At 47.0% G+C, this 16,564-nt stretch overlaps 1 protein-coding gene across 1 annotated transcript in view; it reads left to right on the top strand.

The window, feature by feature from the left end:
- Window positions 1-16,564, top strand: part of ZC3H7A (zinc finger CCCH-type containing 7A) — a 188,786-nt gene that overhangs the window by 104,513 nt on the left and 67,709 nt on the right. Inside the window, exons 10-13 of the mRNA XM_075317930.1 lie at window positions 7,926-8,079; window positions 8,189-8,238; window positions 9,228-9,426; window positions 13,712-13,873. Of these exons, the coding sequence (XP_075174045.1) occupies window positions 7,926-8,079; window positions 8,189-8,238; window positions 9,228-9,426; window positions 13,712-13,873 (565 nt within the window). The remainder of the gene's footprint in view (window positions 1-7,925; window positions 8,080-8,188; window positions 8,239-9,227; window positions 9,427-13,711; window positions 13,874-16,564) is intronic.

The raw sequence follows: 16,564 nt of genomic DNA, 5'->3' as shown, positions 1-16,564 counted from the left end.
GGAATTTACGGTAAGTAAACAATATTCCCTTCTTTATTATACACTCTCAGGGCATTCTACAGGAGTGTATTCTTGCTGCAGAGCCTCCACCTCAGCAGCATGTCTGTCACTAGGAGCAAGGCTGCAAAGCTGTACGCTATATGCACTGCTTGTAAGCTCATTCTGCCAGAGCCAAGCACATACCCACATTGTGATGCCTGCTCTAACATGGTGGTCCCTCAGCCTAGAGCCTCCTCAGGGGTTCCCCCGGCCGCTCCAGCCCCGGTGACTGATCCCCCGGCCTGGGTAGCATCTTTTTCCAGAGCTATTTCCCAGTCTTTTGCCGACTCTATGGGACAACTGTCCCGGACACTGCTGACCATGCATCAGCCTCCTTCTCAGGCCGCCTCTGTTGCTCCGAGCTCTGCAGAGCCCTCAGAGCATGTTCTAGGACCCCGTCCTCCTAAACGGAGACGCAGGGACCCTTCTCCTTCCTCGTCCCACGGCTCTGATTCACGGGCCGAGGTGCAGGGCGAGGAGGTTACTTTTACTGTGGGTTCAGACGCTAGCTCTAGGTACCCCATTGCCTTGTCTGAGGATGATGCGGATGTCAGTGACTTGATTGCGTCCATTAACTCCGTTCTGAACCTCACTCCACCAGTGTCAGAGGAACCAGCCTCTCTGGTGGAGATACATCAGTTTGCCTCACCTAAGAAAGCTCGGAGTACGTTTTTTAACCACTCCAGTTTTCAGGCCACTGTCACCAAACCCAGGGCCTGTCCTGACAAACGCTTTCCAAAGCGTAGTTCTGATGACCGTTTTCCCTTTCCACCAGATGTGGTGAAGGAGTGGGCTCAGTCCCCAAAGGTAGACCCTCCGGTTTCTAGAATCTCAGCCCGCACAGTCGTAGCGGTGGCCGATGGCACCTCTCTCAAGGATCCCACTGACCGCCAGGTTGACCTTCTGGCCAAGTCTGTATATGAGGCGGCAGGAGCCTCCTTCTCCCCGTCTTTTGCGGCAGTGTGGGCTCTTAAGGCAGTCTCTGCCTCTCTGGCGGAGATACATTCCCTCACCAGGGACTCTATGCCTGAGATGGAGGCCTTAACTTCTCAGGCTTCGTCTTTTTCATCCTACGCCATGTCTGCCATTCTGGAGGCTTCTCACCGCATGGCGGTGGCCTCCGCTAACTCTCTCGCGATCCGCAGGATCTTGTGGCTTCGAGAGTGGAAAGCAGACGCTTCTTCTAAGAAGTACCTTGCGGGCCTCCCTTTTGCTGGGTCCCGGCTGTTTGGTGAACAACTGGATGAAATAATTAAGGAAGCTACTGGAGGGAAGAGTACTTCCTTGCCACAAGCTAAAGCCAAGAGACCTGTCCAGGGCAGGAACCAATCGAGGTTTCGTTCCTTTCGTTCCTCTAACTGGTCAGCCTCTAAGCCCTCAGCCTCGTCCACTACCGCAGCCAAGGATCGTAAACCCATCTGGCGCGCAAAGCCGCGTCCTCAGAAGTCCGGAGGAGCCGCTGCCACTAAGGCAGCCCCCTCTTGACTATCTGGCTGCGCCAGCAACGTCCTTGGTCGGTGGCAGGCTCTCCCGCTTTGGCGACGTGTGGTTTCAACACGTCTCCGATCAGTGGGTGCGGGATATCATCTCCCACGGCTACAGGATAGAATTTTCTTCCAGCCCGCCAAACAGATTTTTTCTGTCCACCCCCCCTGCTCCAAAGCCGCCGCCTTCTCTCAGGCCGTGGCATCCCTGCAGGCCAACGGTGTTATTGTTCCGGTTCCCGCTCGGGAACGGTTCAGAGGTTTCTACTCCAACCTCTTTCTAGTCCCCAAGAAGGACGGTTCCTTCCGGCCCATCCTGGATCTCAAGCTTCTCAACAAGCATGTTCAGGTGCGGCGTTTTCGCATGGAGTCTCTGAGATCGGTCATTGCATCAATGACCCAAGGAGATTTTCTGGCATCCATCGACATCAGAGATGCCTATCTGCACGTGCCTATCGCGGTTTCACACCAGCGTTGGCTCCGCTTTGCAATCGGAGAGGAACATTTCCAATTCGTGGCTCTCCCCTTCGGGTTAGCCACGGCCCCTCGTGTTTTCACCAAGGTCATGGCAGCAGTGGTTGCGGTCCTGCACCTTCAGGGGTTGGCAGTAATCCCCTACCTGGACGACCTTCTAGTCAAGGCCTCATCCAGGGCAGACTGCCAGCGGAGTGTCTCGCTCACTCTCGCCACGCTTGTTCAGTTCGGGTGGCTTGTCAACCTGCCCAAGTCCACTCTGACCCCGACCCAGGGGCTTCTGTACCTAGGAATGCAATTCGAGACTCTGCCGGCACTTGTGAAGTTGCCCTTGGTCAAACAGCAGTCCCTTCAGCTAGCGGTGCGCTCTCTGCTGAGGCACCGCCGTCATTCCATCAGACACCTCATGCAGGTGCTGGGTCAGATGGTGGCGTCAATGGAAGCGGTTCCATTTGCACAGTTCCATATGCGTCCCCTGCAGTTGGACATTCTCCGCTGTTGGAACAAGCGGACCTCTTCCCTGCACAAGCTAGTGGCTCTGTCGCCACAGACCAGGAGCTCTCTTCAGTGGTGGCTTCGGCCCCTCTCTCTGTCACAGGGACGCTCCTTCCTGACTCCGTCCTGGGTGATTCTCACCACAGATGCCAGCCTCTCCGGTTGGGGAGCAGTTTTTCTCCATCACCGAGCACAGGGTACTTGGACTCCGTCCGAATCAGCCCTCCCGATCAATGTGCTGGAGATCAGAGCTGTGTTTCTAGCTCTCCTAGCCTTGCACCACCTGTTGGCGGGCAGGCACATTCGAGTCCAGTCGGACAACGGTTGCCTACATCAATCACCAGGGCGGAACTCGCAGCCGTCTGGCGATGTTGGAGGTTCAACGAATCCTCCAGTGGACGGAGGACTCCAAGTCCACCATATCAGCAGTCCACATCCCAGGCGTAGAAAACTGGGAGGCCGATTATCTCAGCCGTCAAACCGTGGACAGCGGCGAGTGGGCCCTACACCCGGCAGTCTTCAGGTCAATCTGCCGCAAGTGGGGTACTCCGGAAGTGGATCTAATAGCATCCCGGCACAACAACAAGGTTCCGGTTTACGTGGCTCGCTCCCACGATCCTCAGGCCTTCGCAGCGGATGCGCTGGTTCAGGATTGGTCCCAGTTCCGTCTGGCTTACGTGTTTCCCCCGCTAGCTCTCTTGCCCAGGGTTCTGCGCAAGATCAGAATGGAGGGCCGTCAGGTCATAATCATTGCTCCGGACTGGCCCAGGCGAGCTTGGTACCCAGACCTGCTCCGCCTGTCTGTAGAGGTGCCGTGGCATCTCCCAGACCGCCCAGACCTTCTCTCTCAAGGTCCGTTTTTCCGCCAGAATTCTGCGGCTCTCAGATTGACGGCGTGGCTCTTGAGTCCTGGATCCTGACGGCTTCAGGTATTCCCTCTGAGGTCATCTCCACTATGACTCAGGCTCGGAAGTCTTCTTCGGCTAAGATTTATCACAGGACTTGGAGGATCTTCCTGTCTTGGTGTCGCTCTTCCGACCATGCTCCTTGGCCGTTCTCCTTGCCGACCATCCTGTCTTTTCTACAGTCTGGTCTACAGCTAGGACTGTCCCTCAATTCCCTCAAAGGACAGGTGTCGGCTCTGTCGGTATTATTCCAGCAGCGTATCGCCCGACTGGCTCAGGTGCGCACCTTCATGCAGGGCGCAGCTCACATCATTCCTCCTTACCGGCGGCCTTTGGATCCCTGGGACCTTAATCTGGTCCTCACGGCCTTACAGAAACCCCCCTTTGAGCCTCTTAGGGAGGTTCCCTTGTTTAGACTTTCACAGAAAGTTGTTTTTCTAGTAGCCATAACTTCTCTCAGGAGAGTTTCTGATTTGGCTGCGCTCTCTTCGGAATCCCCCTTTTTGGTGTTTCACCAAGACAAGGTGGTTCTTCGTCCAACTCCGGACTTTCTCCCTAAGGTGGTGTCTTCTTTCCACCTTAACCAGGACATTTCATTGCCCTCTCTTTGTCCGGCCCCTGTGCATCGCTTTGAGAAGGCGTTGCACACCTTGGATTTGGTGCGGGCGCTCCGAATCTATGTGTCACGCACCGCCGTTTTTAGGCGGTGCACCTCACTTTTTGTGCTAACCACGGGTCAGCGCAAGGGTCTCTCTGCTTCTAAACCGACCCTGGCTCGTTGGATTAGGTCGGCTATCGCCGATGCCTACCAGTGTTCTCAGGTGCCTCCCCCGCCGGGGATTAAGGCGCACTCGACCAGAGCTGTCGGTGCCTCCTGGGCTTTCAGGCACCAGGCTACGGCTCAGCAGGTTTGTCAGGCTGCCACTTGGTCCAGTCTGCACACTTTTTCGAAGCACTACCAAGTGCATGCTCATGCTTCGGCAGATGCGAGCTTGGGCAGACGCATCCTTCAGGCGGCTGTCGCCCATTTGTGAAGTTAGGTTTTGCCTACTTCTCAGTTTGGTTTATTTCCCACCCATGGACTGCTTTGGAACGTCCCATGGTCTGGGTCTCCCATAAGGAACGATGAAGAAAAAGAGAATTTTGTTTACTTACCGTAAATTCTTTTTCTTATAGTTCCGACATGGGAGACCCAGCACCCTCCCTGTTGCCTGTTGGCAGTTTTTGTTCCGTGTGTTTTCACTGGCTGTTGTTGTAGACAGAGTTCCGGTTTTTCCGAGTTTTACTCTATCTCTACTTATGGGTGGATGTCCTCCTTCAGCTTTTGCACTGAACTGGTTAGATTGTCATCCAGGGGGTGTATATAGCCCGGAGGGAGGAGCTACATGTTTTGAGTGTAGTACTTTGTGTGTCCTCCGGAGGCAGTAGCTATACACCCCATGGTCTGGGTCTCCCATGTCGGAACTATAAGAAAAAGAATTTACGGTAAGTAAACAAAATTCTCTTTTTTTTGTATATTCTCTTTAGTGAGTATTGTGCATCTATGCTAATCCCATACTTTTGTTTTAAAGGGAACCAACCAGCAAGATTTCCATATATTAAGTAAAGCCAGTGCTATACTGGTGCTAGGATGCTGAATGTAAGCATAGCTTTTGTTCAGAGATTGGATATACCGTATTATTTCAGAAATATGTGCAAGTTAAGTTCCAGCATTGCACTGCTATTTGATTGACAGGTGCAACAGAAAGGGAATAAATGTGTCGAGTCTTGCTTATCTATCCCCCCAACCCTCTCTGCCTGCCTGGCTGCCTTCCTACCCCTGTCACCGTCATAGACGATAATTCCGGCGCAGGCAGACAGGGGCGGGAATAGATAGCAAGACCCAACCCATATATTACCTTCCTGTTGCACCTGTCAATCAAATAGCAGTGCATTGCTGGAACTTTACTTGCACATATTTCTGAAATAAAACAGCCAATATCTGAAGAATAGGTATGCTTACATTCAGCATCCTAGCGTCAGTTTAGCAGTGGCTTTACTTTTATATATGAAAATCCTGCTGATTGGTTCCCTTTAAAGACTGATCAATAAATATTGGTTTTATGAATGGTGAGTGCTACTTTGTTTTTCATCTTCATATATTAATGGATAAAAACATTTCTGCTTTGCAGAACATGTAGGGTACAGGACATAAGTGCTCAAATATTAGCCATTGTGAAGAAATATTGATTTAGAGCCAATATCAAGATTGTTTTTAGGCAACTTATTAGGTTTAACGGTCCTTGAAGTAGTACATGTGAGAAGTTAAATCTGACTCCCTTCCCTATATGTCTGTCCCCTTCATGTCTAAATTAAATACCTACAAAAATACACTAGTGGAGTGTGTTCACCCAAATGATTCTTTCATTGCAGCCAATAAGAACTTATTTTCTCATATGTTTCCTTCAACTAACAGATTTGTTTTTTTCCACATGCTTTCATCGAATACCAATTTGCACCCAATATATTTTATAGTTACTAGGGATAGGCAAACCCAAACTGTAAAGTTTGGGGTTTGTACCGGACACCTAGTGTTTGGGCCTTGAACGCGAACACTGACTTTTCACGAAAGTCTGTGTCTGAGTTTGGATGAAGAAAAAAGTTTAAAATGCTGCAGTGCAGCCAATCGACATGCTTTATGACATGCGGAAGATGCCAGGATGCTGCTGGGAACAAACTAAATAAACAATAAAAAAAAATGACGTTGGGTCCCCCCTTTTTTGATAATTAGCGCAGGTAAAGCAGACAGCTGTGAGCTGCAGCCCTTAGCTGTCTGCTTTATCTTGGCTGGTTATAAAAAAAAAAAACAATTTAAAAAAAATGGCGAGGTGCCCCCCTAAGTTTCATAACTGGCAAAGGTAAAGCAGACAACTTGGGGCTAGTGTTATCAGGCAGGGAAGGCCCATGGTTATTTGGCCCTTCTGAGCCTAAAAATAGCAGCCCTCAGCCACCTCAGAAGTGGTTGAGAAGTAGCGTTTTGCCCAGCATTCCTGATTGCACTGGTGTGGTGGCAATTGGGGTAATATTTTTGTGGTGTAAGTCAGCTGTGAATTGACAGCTGGCATCAAGCCCAGTGGTTAGTAATGGAGAGTCATCTATCAGATACCCCCCATTACTAACTCAATAAGTGTAAAGTAAAAACAAATCACACACACTGGAAAAAAGACCCCCACCCCCACTGCCTTGTTTGCTAATTTATTATTTAAAAAGAAATTCGACATAATCCAAAGGTGTAATGTCTCACAACAGTTATTGAATCCTATGGAGTCTCTCATGAGCGTGAGAAATTCCAGGTCTGCCGCTGACCGCGAGTGACCTATGGAAGTCGTGCACATTACACTTTTAGATTGTCGGAACTTCGAGGATTTCTCTTTAGTTAATAAATTGTTCAATCAGGGAGAGTGGGGGAGTCTTTATTCAAATAAACTATTTTTTTTCAGTATGTGGTTTTTTTTTTTTAACCTTACATTTACCGGGTTAGTAATGGCGCTGTCTGATAGACGCCTCTCAATTAATAACCCCTGGGCGGCTTGATGCCAGCTGTCATTTCACAGCTGATATCAACTCCAAAATGATTACCCCAATTGCCACCGCACCAGTGCAATTGGGAGGAGCGGGGCAAAGTGCAAGAATTGGTTCATTTAATGGATAATTCACTTCTGCGGTGGCTACTGGCTGCTATTTTAAGGCTGGGAAGAGCCAAATAAACATGCGCCTTCCCAGCCTGATAATACCAAGCTTTCTCTTGGCTGGTTATAAAAAATAGGGGGGACTCAACATAATGTTTTGTTTTATTGATTCCTACCAACATTTGTTTGCAGGGCAATTGTTCTGCTCTTACCCCCATATTGCTTCTTTTTTGCAGACCCCTTAGCCCTTATTGCGACCATTTTACAGCACTTAAATTTGGGTCATGACAGCCAGGGTTGATCTGATGACCCCTGTGCCTACCATCATGTTTTTCTTGTGATTTCTGCTATACCGAACAGTACTGATGCACTCTTCTGTATAGCTCGGACGATCGCAGCTTCAAATTCTCTAAGGGGACAAGTAAATGCAAAAATAATAATAAAAAAAAAAGTCTTTAAAAATCTGAAGAAAAAAAAAAAAAAGAGTTCCAATCACCCTCCTTTTGCCCCATTAAAAATAAAGCAATAAAATACACATATTTGGTATCACTGTTTTCAGAAATGTCTAATCTATTAAAATATAAAATAAATTATTCAATTATTCCGATCCATTAATGGTGTAACGAGAAATAATCAAAGTGCCAAAATGATTAACATTTATATAAAGAAATAATTTTGAATATTTGCTTTTGGGCTCCCTGTTCTTTGACAAAACCGCGCCGCTGCTTATAAATAATGCAGATGGAGGTGACATTGTTCAATGTAACCTGATATCAGGTGACTGTAGTTTCTCATTGCTTTATTACTGGCCACCAAAGAAAAAAAAAAGCCTGATAAATGTATGTGATGATCTGTTTCAGACTAGCAGTGCTATAGGAGTTAGCGGCAGATTGAATGACTTTTCAGGACTGGAACCACCTTCAATATTCCAGAGTTATCCATTCCCCCCGATGATAGCACCCAGCCTGGACAGCTTTTCTATGAACCCCCTTCCTATGAAGAGCTCTCAAAGAGGTAACTTTAAACACATGCATAAATAAACTATGAAGAATAAGAAGATATACATTATATTTCTATTGTTATGTATGTTTTCTAACTTATTTATTTTTTTCCATCTTTTCAGATATTTCTGTATTAGATCAGTTCAATGGAATACCCTCTACTCCGTTTTCTGTGAGTATTTTTTTAAGTTTTATGTAGTAAACAGAACTTGTATGTGTAATATATAGATAGATATATACATTTTGTATGTATCTATGAATAATATCTAGCCTCTAATATTCCATGTAGTCTGAGAATTTGGCACAAAATTGCAATACAAATGTGATTTTGTCGTCAGATTTTGCAATATAAGCTACATACATGGTATCACTTATACTTGACGAAGCTGGAGTACTAACTTTGAAAATTTGTTAGAATGGTTTTATAACGCATTTTTAAACGTTTTCCTGCTTGATATTAAAATAATCTAGAGCAGGGTTTATGAAATGCTAGTTCTAATATCAGCATTATGCATCCAGACATGAAAAAGTCTCATCAGCCTTGTCTGGTACCATGGAAAAAGATCACTAGTAGTACCAATCTGCATGGGTTCATATTGACCCCATGGTACCAGACAAAGGTTAATGTATGTTGTCACATTCGCAGAATCTGGTGACATATCAACTTTAAAGGGGGTGTCGGGAATTGAGGAAAAAAAAAAGGTCTGTCTTAAAGGGAATCTGTCAGCAGGTTTTTGCTACCTCATCTGACAGCACCATCATGTCGGCAAGGAGATTCTGAATCCAACGGTGTATCACATAGATTACTGGGTGCAGCCGTTCTCACACAATCCAATAATTGAGTTTTAAGCATGTAGAAGAGCCCATGGAGCTGTCCCTACCCACACAAGGCCCTTCATAGAGATTGTACATTCACTGTGAGGTTTCAATCACAGTCGGGGGAGGGGGGGGGGGTTGGACTGCTCTGCACATGAGTTTCTAGCCCTGTAATGTTAATCACATGGTAATATAACCATTAGTTTAAGCAAACAATTGCACACACAAAGATAAGAAAGGCCTAGTTGCTTTTTGTTTTTAACTCCTACATGCTGTCCCCAGCATATATAGGAAAAACCTGCTGACCGATTCCCTTTAAGAGTCTGCTGTTTCCATATTCTACAGGTAAATGATTCCCAATACTTCCTCCAGTTGGAAAGTCCTAAAGATTTTTCTGGGTCACAGAAGGCAGCACATCTGTTAGAATGTGTTAATGGGGAGCCATCTACTATGACCAATATCAGTAACTGTGTAAAGAGCGTCAATCCCCTGGAAGATACCCATGAGTTCAAACAGGCCTGCCAGCTGTGCTTTACCAAAGCAGGTAAGATAATTACATTGAAAACCTTCTTTCATGATCCATAATCCAAACTTTTCAGGCCTTCCCTTTAAACGGACAGGCTGTTTTATTAACTTAAAGGGGTTTTCTCATGAGCAAAGTACATTTTAATCAATAGATCTTGGAATAACAAGTTTCACAATTGATGTGTTTAATAAAAATGTTCCTGTGTGGGGTGGGGGGAGGGAGGAGGGTTGGGATTCGAGGAGATACATTATCTGTAATTTTGTAGTTTAACATAAACAAAATGTATTGTATTATATGATTATTGATGATCTATTTTTGTTATTAAAAACTAATAAAAAGAAGGTTAAAAGAATAAAAATGTTCCTGTGCTTCGATATTATATACAGTATGTGTCCCTGCTAATGGACATATCTGACCGTACAGGAACATCGTCTGATCATACCACAACTCCTGGGCCGGGGAGGAAGCAAAAAAGTAAGGCTACTTTCACACTTGCGTTTTTTTCCTTCTGTCGCAATCCACCATTTTGGAAAACAGCGGAATCCGTTAACAGATTCCGCTGCTTCCCATAGACTTGTATGGACGATGGTTTGCTACTGATGGACCTGCGTTGCTTCCGCTGTGCGGAAGAAACACAGCATGCAATGTTTTTTGAGCAGCGGAATCCTTAGGCTTTCGCTGCGCATGCTCTCTCTGGCTCACTGCACACGTAACCAGGGTGCACATCGGGTTACTAAGCAAAGCGCTTTGCTTAGTTGGCCGATATTTACCCTGGCTACGTATGCAGGGAGCCCGACACTTCCCCGCTCGGCTCCGCCCCCTCCCGAACTCCACTCGGCATGTACAGACAGACACACACACACACACGCTCACCTGTCCCCAGCCATGCAGTCCCCGGCACTGACGTCCTCAGCGCCATGGCCCAGCTCGGCTCCACCCCCCGCACACATTCTCAGCGGCCGAACGATCAGCTGATCACCCGGCGGTCGGCTTTTGAGAGCGGTTAGCTGATCGCCAGGCAGCCGGGTGATCAGCTGATTGTTCACAATAGTCTGCCGCCGGTAAAACCTGTAAAGAAAAAAAAAAAAGCAGATTCCGTTGTTTTGTACGATTTGTTGCATCCGTTGTGCCACTATATGCACTGCATCCGATGCATCAGTCACACAACGCAATGCAACGGATGCCATTCAACGCAAGTGTGAAACTAGCATAAAGCGACATTACAGCGTACCTGATTATTTTTGTGAGGTAAAACATTTCACTGTCTGTTTTTTTTTAAAAAAAAAAAAAAATAAAAAAATGCTTTAACAACATACGCCAAGTCCCTATTTTAAATTAAATTATATCCCGTTTCTCCAGAAACTTAAAGAGGACTGTAAGAAATGGGCAAAACATTGTTCACCTGGTTCGGAAAATGTGAACTTCTTATAATGAACGTCATCCCTCTGATGTTATACCTACTTCAGACACTTACCATTATAATCCCCAAACTTTTCTTCAAAGAGGTGTCCTCTGTGCACATCGGGTTTTTGTGGGCAAACAAACCAGCAAGATTGGCCCGCTCTTTATTTTGCAGGCCCAAAGTCCGAGGAGGTTTAGGCCTCCAAGACCTAAAAACGTCTTACCTTGCTGTGCATTTGGTAAGCATGGTAGATTGGTGTAGACATTCTTAAGGGTGCTTTACACGCTGCGACATCGCTAGCGATGTTACACGCCAGATTACACATACGATTTGCCAAGATCGCACATGTGACCGGCGCTAAAAAAAAAAAAATATATATTGACCTACGTGCGATCTCGGCAAATCTTATCTGCGATCTGGCGTGTCACATCGCTAACGAGATCGCTAGCAATGTCGCAGCGTGTAAAGCACCCTTTACACTAAACTCTGGGTGTCAGTTGAACAAAGCTTTACTGAAAATCCACTAGCTGCACTTCCGTGGATACCACTCTTTTCCATTCCAGCCCAGAAGCATCATCCCACAATTAGTGCTACTCTGTCTTCTTGCTCCAGTCCAGAAATACACAGGTCCCTTATTCATCCTCATTCTTCCCTCTTCCCTATTCTTGGTTCTCTAGATTTCTATCCTGGTATGTCGGACTTGGTATTCTGACTGTGGATTTCCAGAGGTAGATTCCGAATGTACCAGATTGGCATTAGAGATGACTGGCCACGTTGGAAGATCTCCAGAATTGTTCGGTTCCTAACCCTTTGGGTGCTTGGCTTGGTGTACTCTCCCTGACCACAGGCAATTCTCCAGGCCGCTCACCGGATTTGAAAAGTTATGATTAGAAGAAGGGACACTCAGACACTCTTTAGCTGCAACACATTCCATTCTAGTCAACTCTACTGACCTTCCTTTCCCCCGGCTATCTGTTACTCTGGGAAAGCATCTTGGAACCTCTTGGAATCTCTTACACCCAAACAGAGAGATAAGGTTCTGTCTCTCGCCCATAAGACCTCCATCAGTTGTAAAATTCCCAAAGCAAATTATAAATGTCTATCTCGATGGTATAGGGTCCAGACTAAGCTTCACAAGATGTACCCTGCTGTCCATTCTAAATGTTGGAAATGTGGAGTATGGGAGGGGGACTTCCTACACATTTTTTGTTCATGTCCGGTTTGCTATAGTTCTGGGAGGGAGTGAGGGACGTTATCAGGTTGTTGACAGGTACCACACAGACCTTGGGCCTTGACTGTTCTGAGTCCTCTTCGCATTCTTCTGAAAGTTCCTGCGGAGATTCTTGGTGATGGCGGCCAGGGCCTTTGTCCCCTTGGACTGGATATCCTCTGATCCTCGGAGTCTGTCTACGTGGTTGAACAGAGTGAATGACCTGATGTACATGGAAGTTCTGACGGCTTCTCTACATGACAGATATGATGTCTTCTATAAAACTTGGTATTATTGGATTGATTTCAAAGATTCCACCAATGATTATGGTAAATTAATTTCAGACTAAACGTCAGTTTCCTTTGTGAACATGTTTTGGAACGATTCCTGATTTATGCTTTGTCGTTTTAAAGGGAAACTGTCAGGTGCAATGTGCACCTAGAACCACGAGCAGTTCTGGGTGCATATTTCTAATCCCTGCCTAACTGTCCCAGATTTTTAGAAAAAGTATTTCTAAAGATCCTTTTATGATATGCTAATGAGACCAGGGACTAGTCACAAGGGTGTTAGTTCCCTTGGCTAGTCGGCCCCTGTGGGCATGCTAACATGCTAATGAATGTGCAGCATCAGAGGTATGGTCGATCTCACCGCTTTCTGCTGCCACTACACTCAACGCTGTATTTCGGCTCAATGCGCATGATAAACTGGGTGTAGTCGTCCAAGCTTCAGACTGGTGTAATGCACATGACCGGACGTCAAGGAATGTTCTGATCATGCGCACTGAACCGAAAACCAGCGATGGCAGCAGAGGTGAGAATGACCATGCCTCTGACGCTGTGCATTCATTAGTATGTTAGCACGCCCACAGGGGTGTGCTAACATGCTAATGGGGCCGACTAGCCAAGGGAAGTAACATCCTTGCCACTAATCACTGACCTCATTAGCATATCATAAAGGATCTTTAGAAATACCTTTTCTTCAGATCTCTTTATCTATGCTAGTGTATACAGGGACAGTTAGGCAGGGATTAGCAATATGCACCCAGAACTGCTCGTGGTTCTAGGTGCATAATGCACCTTTCTTTTCCCTTTTGTATTCCCTGCTCCCTTTTCCCTGCTTGAGCCTTTTCTACACTTTCCTAATTCCCCCCTTTAGCCCATGCTCTCTTTACTTTTGTCCCCCCAAACATTAAAATCTGATGAATATGGAGCAAACCACAAGGCTGATCTCATTACATGTCTTTGGTTACCTAGTTAGATAACGGCTCAGTTTTGGATTTACTGTATCTGTTTCATTTTGCCCTGTATCCATGTGTTGTTGCTAATTTTTTAAAGAAATGTTTTACCTTTTAAAGAAAGAATAATTTGCGATCCCATGCTGTTATTATCTATATACTTTCTTACTTCTTCCCCGGCTCAGGAGTTGTGGTATGATCAGACCATGTCCCTGTACAGTCAGATACAGCCATTACACAGTACACAGCAGGGACACATATATATAAGATTATCTCAGCACAGGAACATTTTTATTAAACACATCCAATTGTGGAAATTATTATTATTCTAAGATCTAGTGATTAAAGTTAACTTTGTTCGTTAGAAAACCCCTTTAAATTCTAATAATGAACTTTAGTAATACCACATGATTTTCACATGATTGTATCATACCCTTGATTTATCGTCTTTATTTAGGACTAAAGTCCTTGAGCTACAATTATCATCCCAACCTGGATCATAAATGTAAGAAGGACATTTTAATTGGGAGGATGAAGATTCCTGCAGATGACAAATGGAAGAAAATAAGACCAAGACCAATAAAGAATCACTATGCGGGTCAATACTACATATGTAAAGGTAACTGATGACTACTGAAAAGCTATTTGCTGGGTGGCTTTTAGGAGCCACATGGCTCTACTATTTTGCATTTGTTCATGTTTTTGACTAAAGTTTGTAAACAGCTAGCAAATGCTAAAAAGAAACCCTGACTTTATGTTCAGTTCCGAACACTGAGGTCGAGAACTCCTTAAGAAGGCTAGGAACAGAGAAGAATACACTGCATGATAGTGTGCCCACCCTTATCCTGTCCACCGCCATTAACTTGAGAACGGCAGCAGCTATAGGCATAGAAGTGGTGTCTAGGGATAGTAAAGTAGCCATGCGCTACGCATTGAAACCACCTATAGCGCCACCTGGTGGAAAACAACGGAGTTAGCATTTTTATCTCAAAAACGGAACGAGATAGAGAAAAAAAGTGAATTAAAAAATTGTAGGGCATCATCAATTCAATACGAATCGGCACCTTGCATACAGAAATGCTATGATATGAAACTCATGGCCCCCCCAAAACAATAAATGCTGGTCACGCATATGGCGCTCATTTAACTTTGATGCTCAAAGTGGCCACCGTTAGCTGCAATGCACATCTGGACTCTGGACAGCATACTGTATGTTGCTGCATGTTGTGCAATATGGGCAACACCTATCTCATAAAAAGAGCCATATGATTATGAGCACCAGGCCTGCCAAGATAGGGCAGGAAAGGTGCCAGCACTACTCATAACCGTAATGAACACAGGAGGACAAGAGTAAAGTGCATAGATAAATTACTTTATTTGAAAACACAACAAGATAGGTAATAAAATGGTACACTACCAAAATCTTAGGGACAGATTCACACCAGACCTATTAATGTTTGTAATAGCCCACATTAAGTCATAAATACTGACTATGTTAAGTCCATATGTATAGTGGCTAGAGAAAAGAGGATAAATGGACTGAGTGTGAAAAGTAGGAGTTACTACCAGGGACTGCGATTAAGGAATGCAATACATAATCAAACCTTGATTCCCCACCATGTATTGGTAGGGAATCATGGTGATAGTAAAAACGGCACCAGGGGAAAGTTAAAGTAAGTACTAATCCTATGGGAATGACACAGGTATGTTATAAAAATACAAGGTAGAAGGAATTCTCTCTTACCTAAAGTGCTTAAGTGCAAAGTCAATGCAGCAGTATAACCAGAAGCGCCAGTTGCTGTAAACGCAGTCCCGGGTATGGTAAAGTCCCTATGGAATGCCCAGGATCTCCATCCGACGCGCGTTTCGCGGGGATTGTATAGCTTTTTCAAGGTGGGGAGCCTAAGTTACTTAGGCTCCCCACCTTGAAAAAGCTCTGTTTGCCCCGTGCTCTGTTTGCCCCGTGCTCTGTTTGCCCCGTGCTCTGTTTGCCCCGTGCTCTGTTTGCCCCGTGCTCTGTTTGCCCCGTGCTCTGTTTGCCCCGTGCTCTGTTTGCCCCGTGCTCTGTTTGCCCCGTGCTCTGTTTGCCCCGTGCTCTGTTTGCCCCGTGCTCTGTTTGCCCCGTGCTCTGTTTGCCCCGTGCTCTGTTTGCCCCGTGCTCTGTTTGCCCCGTGCTCTGTTTGCCCCGTGCTCTGTTTGCCCCGTGCTCTGTTTGCCCCGTGCTCTGTTTGCCCCGTGCTCTGTTTGCCCCGTGCTCTGTTTGCCCCGTGCTCTGTTTGCCCCGTGCTCTGTTTGCCCCGTGCTCTGTTTGCCCCGTGCTCTGTTTGCCCCGTGCTCTGTTTGCCCCGTGCTCTGTTTGCCCCGTGCTCTGTTTGCCCCGTGCTCTGTTTGCCCCGTGCTCTGTTTGCCCCGTGCTCTGTTTGCCCCGTGCTCTGTTTGCCCCGTGCTCTGTTTGCCCCGTGCTCTGTTTGCCCCGTGCTCTGTTTGCCCCGTGCTCTGTTTGCCCCGTGCTCTGTTTGCCCCGTGCTCTGTTTGCCCCGTGCTCTGTTTGCCCCGTGCTCTGTTTGCCCCGTGCTCTGTTTGCCCCGTGCTCTGTTTGCCCCGTGCTCTGTTTGCCCCGTGCTCTGTTTGCCCCGTGCTCTGTTTGCCCCGTGCTCTGTTTGCCCCGTGCTCTGTTTGCCCCGTGCTCTGTTTGCCCCGTGCTCTGTTTGCCCCGTGCTCTGTTTGCCCCGTGCTCTGTTTGCCCCGTGCTCTGTTTGCCCCGTGCTCTGTTTGCCCCGTGCTCTGTTTGCCCCGTGCTCTGTTTGCCCCGTGCTCTGTTTGCCCCGTGCTCTGTTTGCCCCGTGCTCTGTTTGCCCCGTGCTCTGTTTGCCCCGTGCTCTGTTTGCCCCGTGCTCTGTTTGCCCCGTGCTCTGTTTGCCCCGTGCTCTGTTTGCCCCGTGCTCTGTTTGCCCCGTGCTCTGTTTGCCCCGTGCTCTGTTTGCCCCGTGCTCTGTTTGCCCCGTGCTCTGTTTGCCCCGTGCTCTGTTTGCCCCGTGCTCTGTTTGCCCCGTGCTCTGTTTGCCCCGTGCTCTGTTTGCCCCGTGCTCTGTTTGCCCCGTGCTCTGTTTGCCCCGTGCTCTGTTTGCCCCGTGCTCTGTTTGCCCCGTGCTCTGTTTGCCCCGTGCTCTGTTTGCCCCGTGCTCTGTTTGCCCCGTGCTCTGTTTGCCCCGTGCTCTGTTTGCCCCGTGCTCTGTTTGCCCCGTGCTCTGTTTGCCCCGTGCTCTGTTTGCCCCGTGCTCTGTTTGCCCCGTGCTCTGTTTGCCCCGTG

Source organism: Anomaloglossus baeobatrachus, chromosome 7, assembly GCF_048569485.1.
Source record: "Anomaloglossus baeobatrachus isolate aAnoBae1 chromosome 7, aAnoBae1.hap1, whole genome shotgun sequence".
Taxonomy (NCBI): Eukaryota; Metazoa; Chordata; class Amphibia; order Anura; family Aromobatidae; genus Anomaloglossus; species Anomaloglossus baeobatrachus.
The sequence above is the reverse complement of the archived record's forward strand: the minus strand, read 5'-3'. Positions and strand labels throughout refer to the sequence as shown.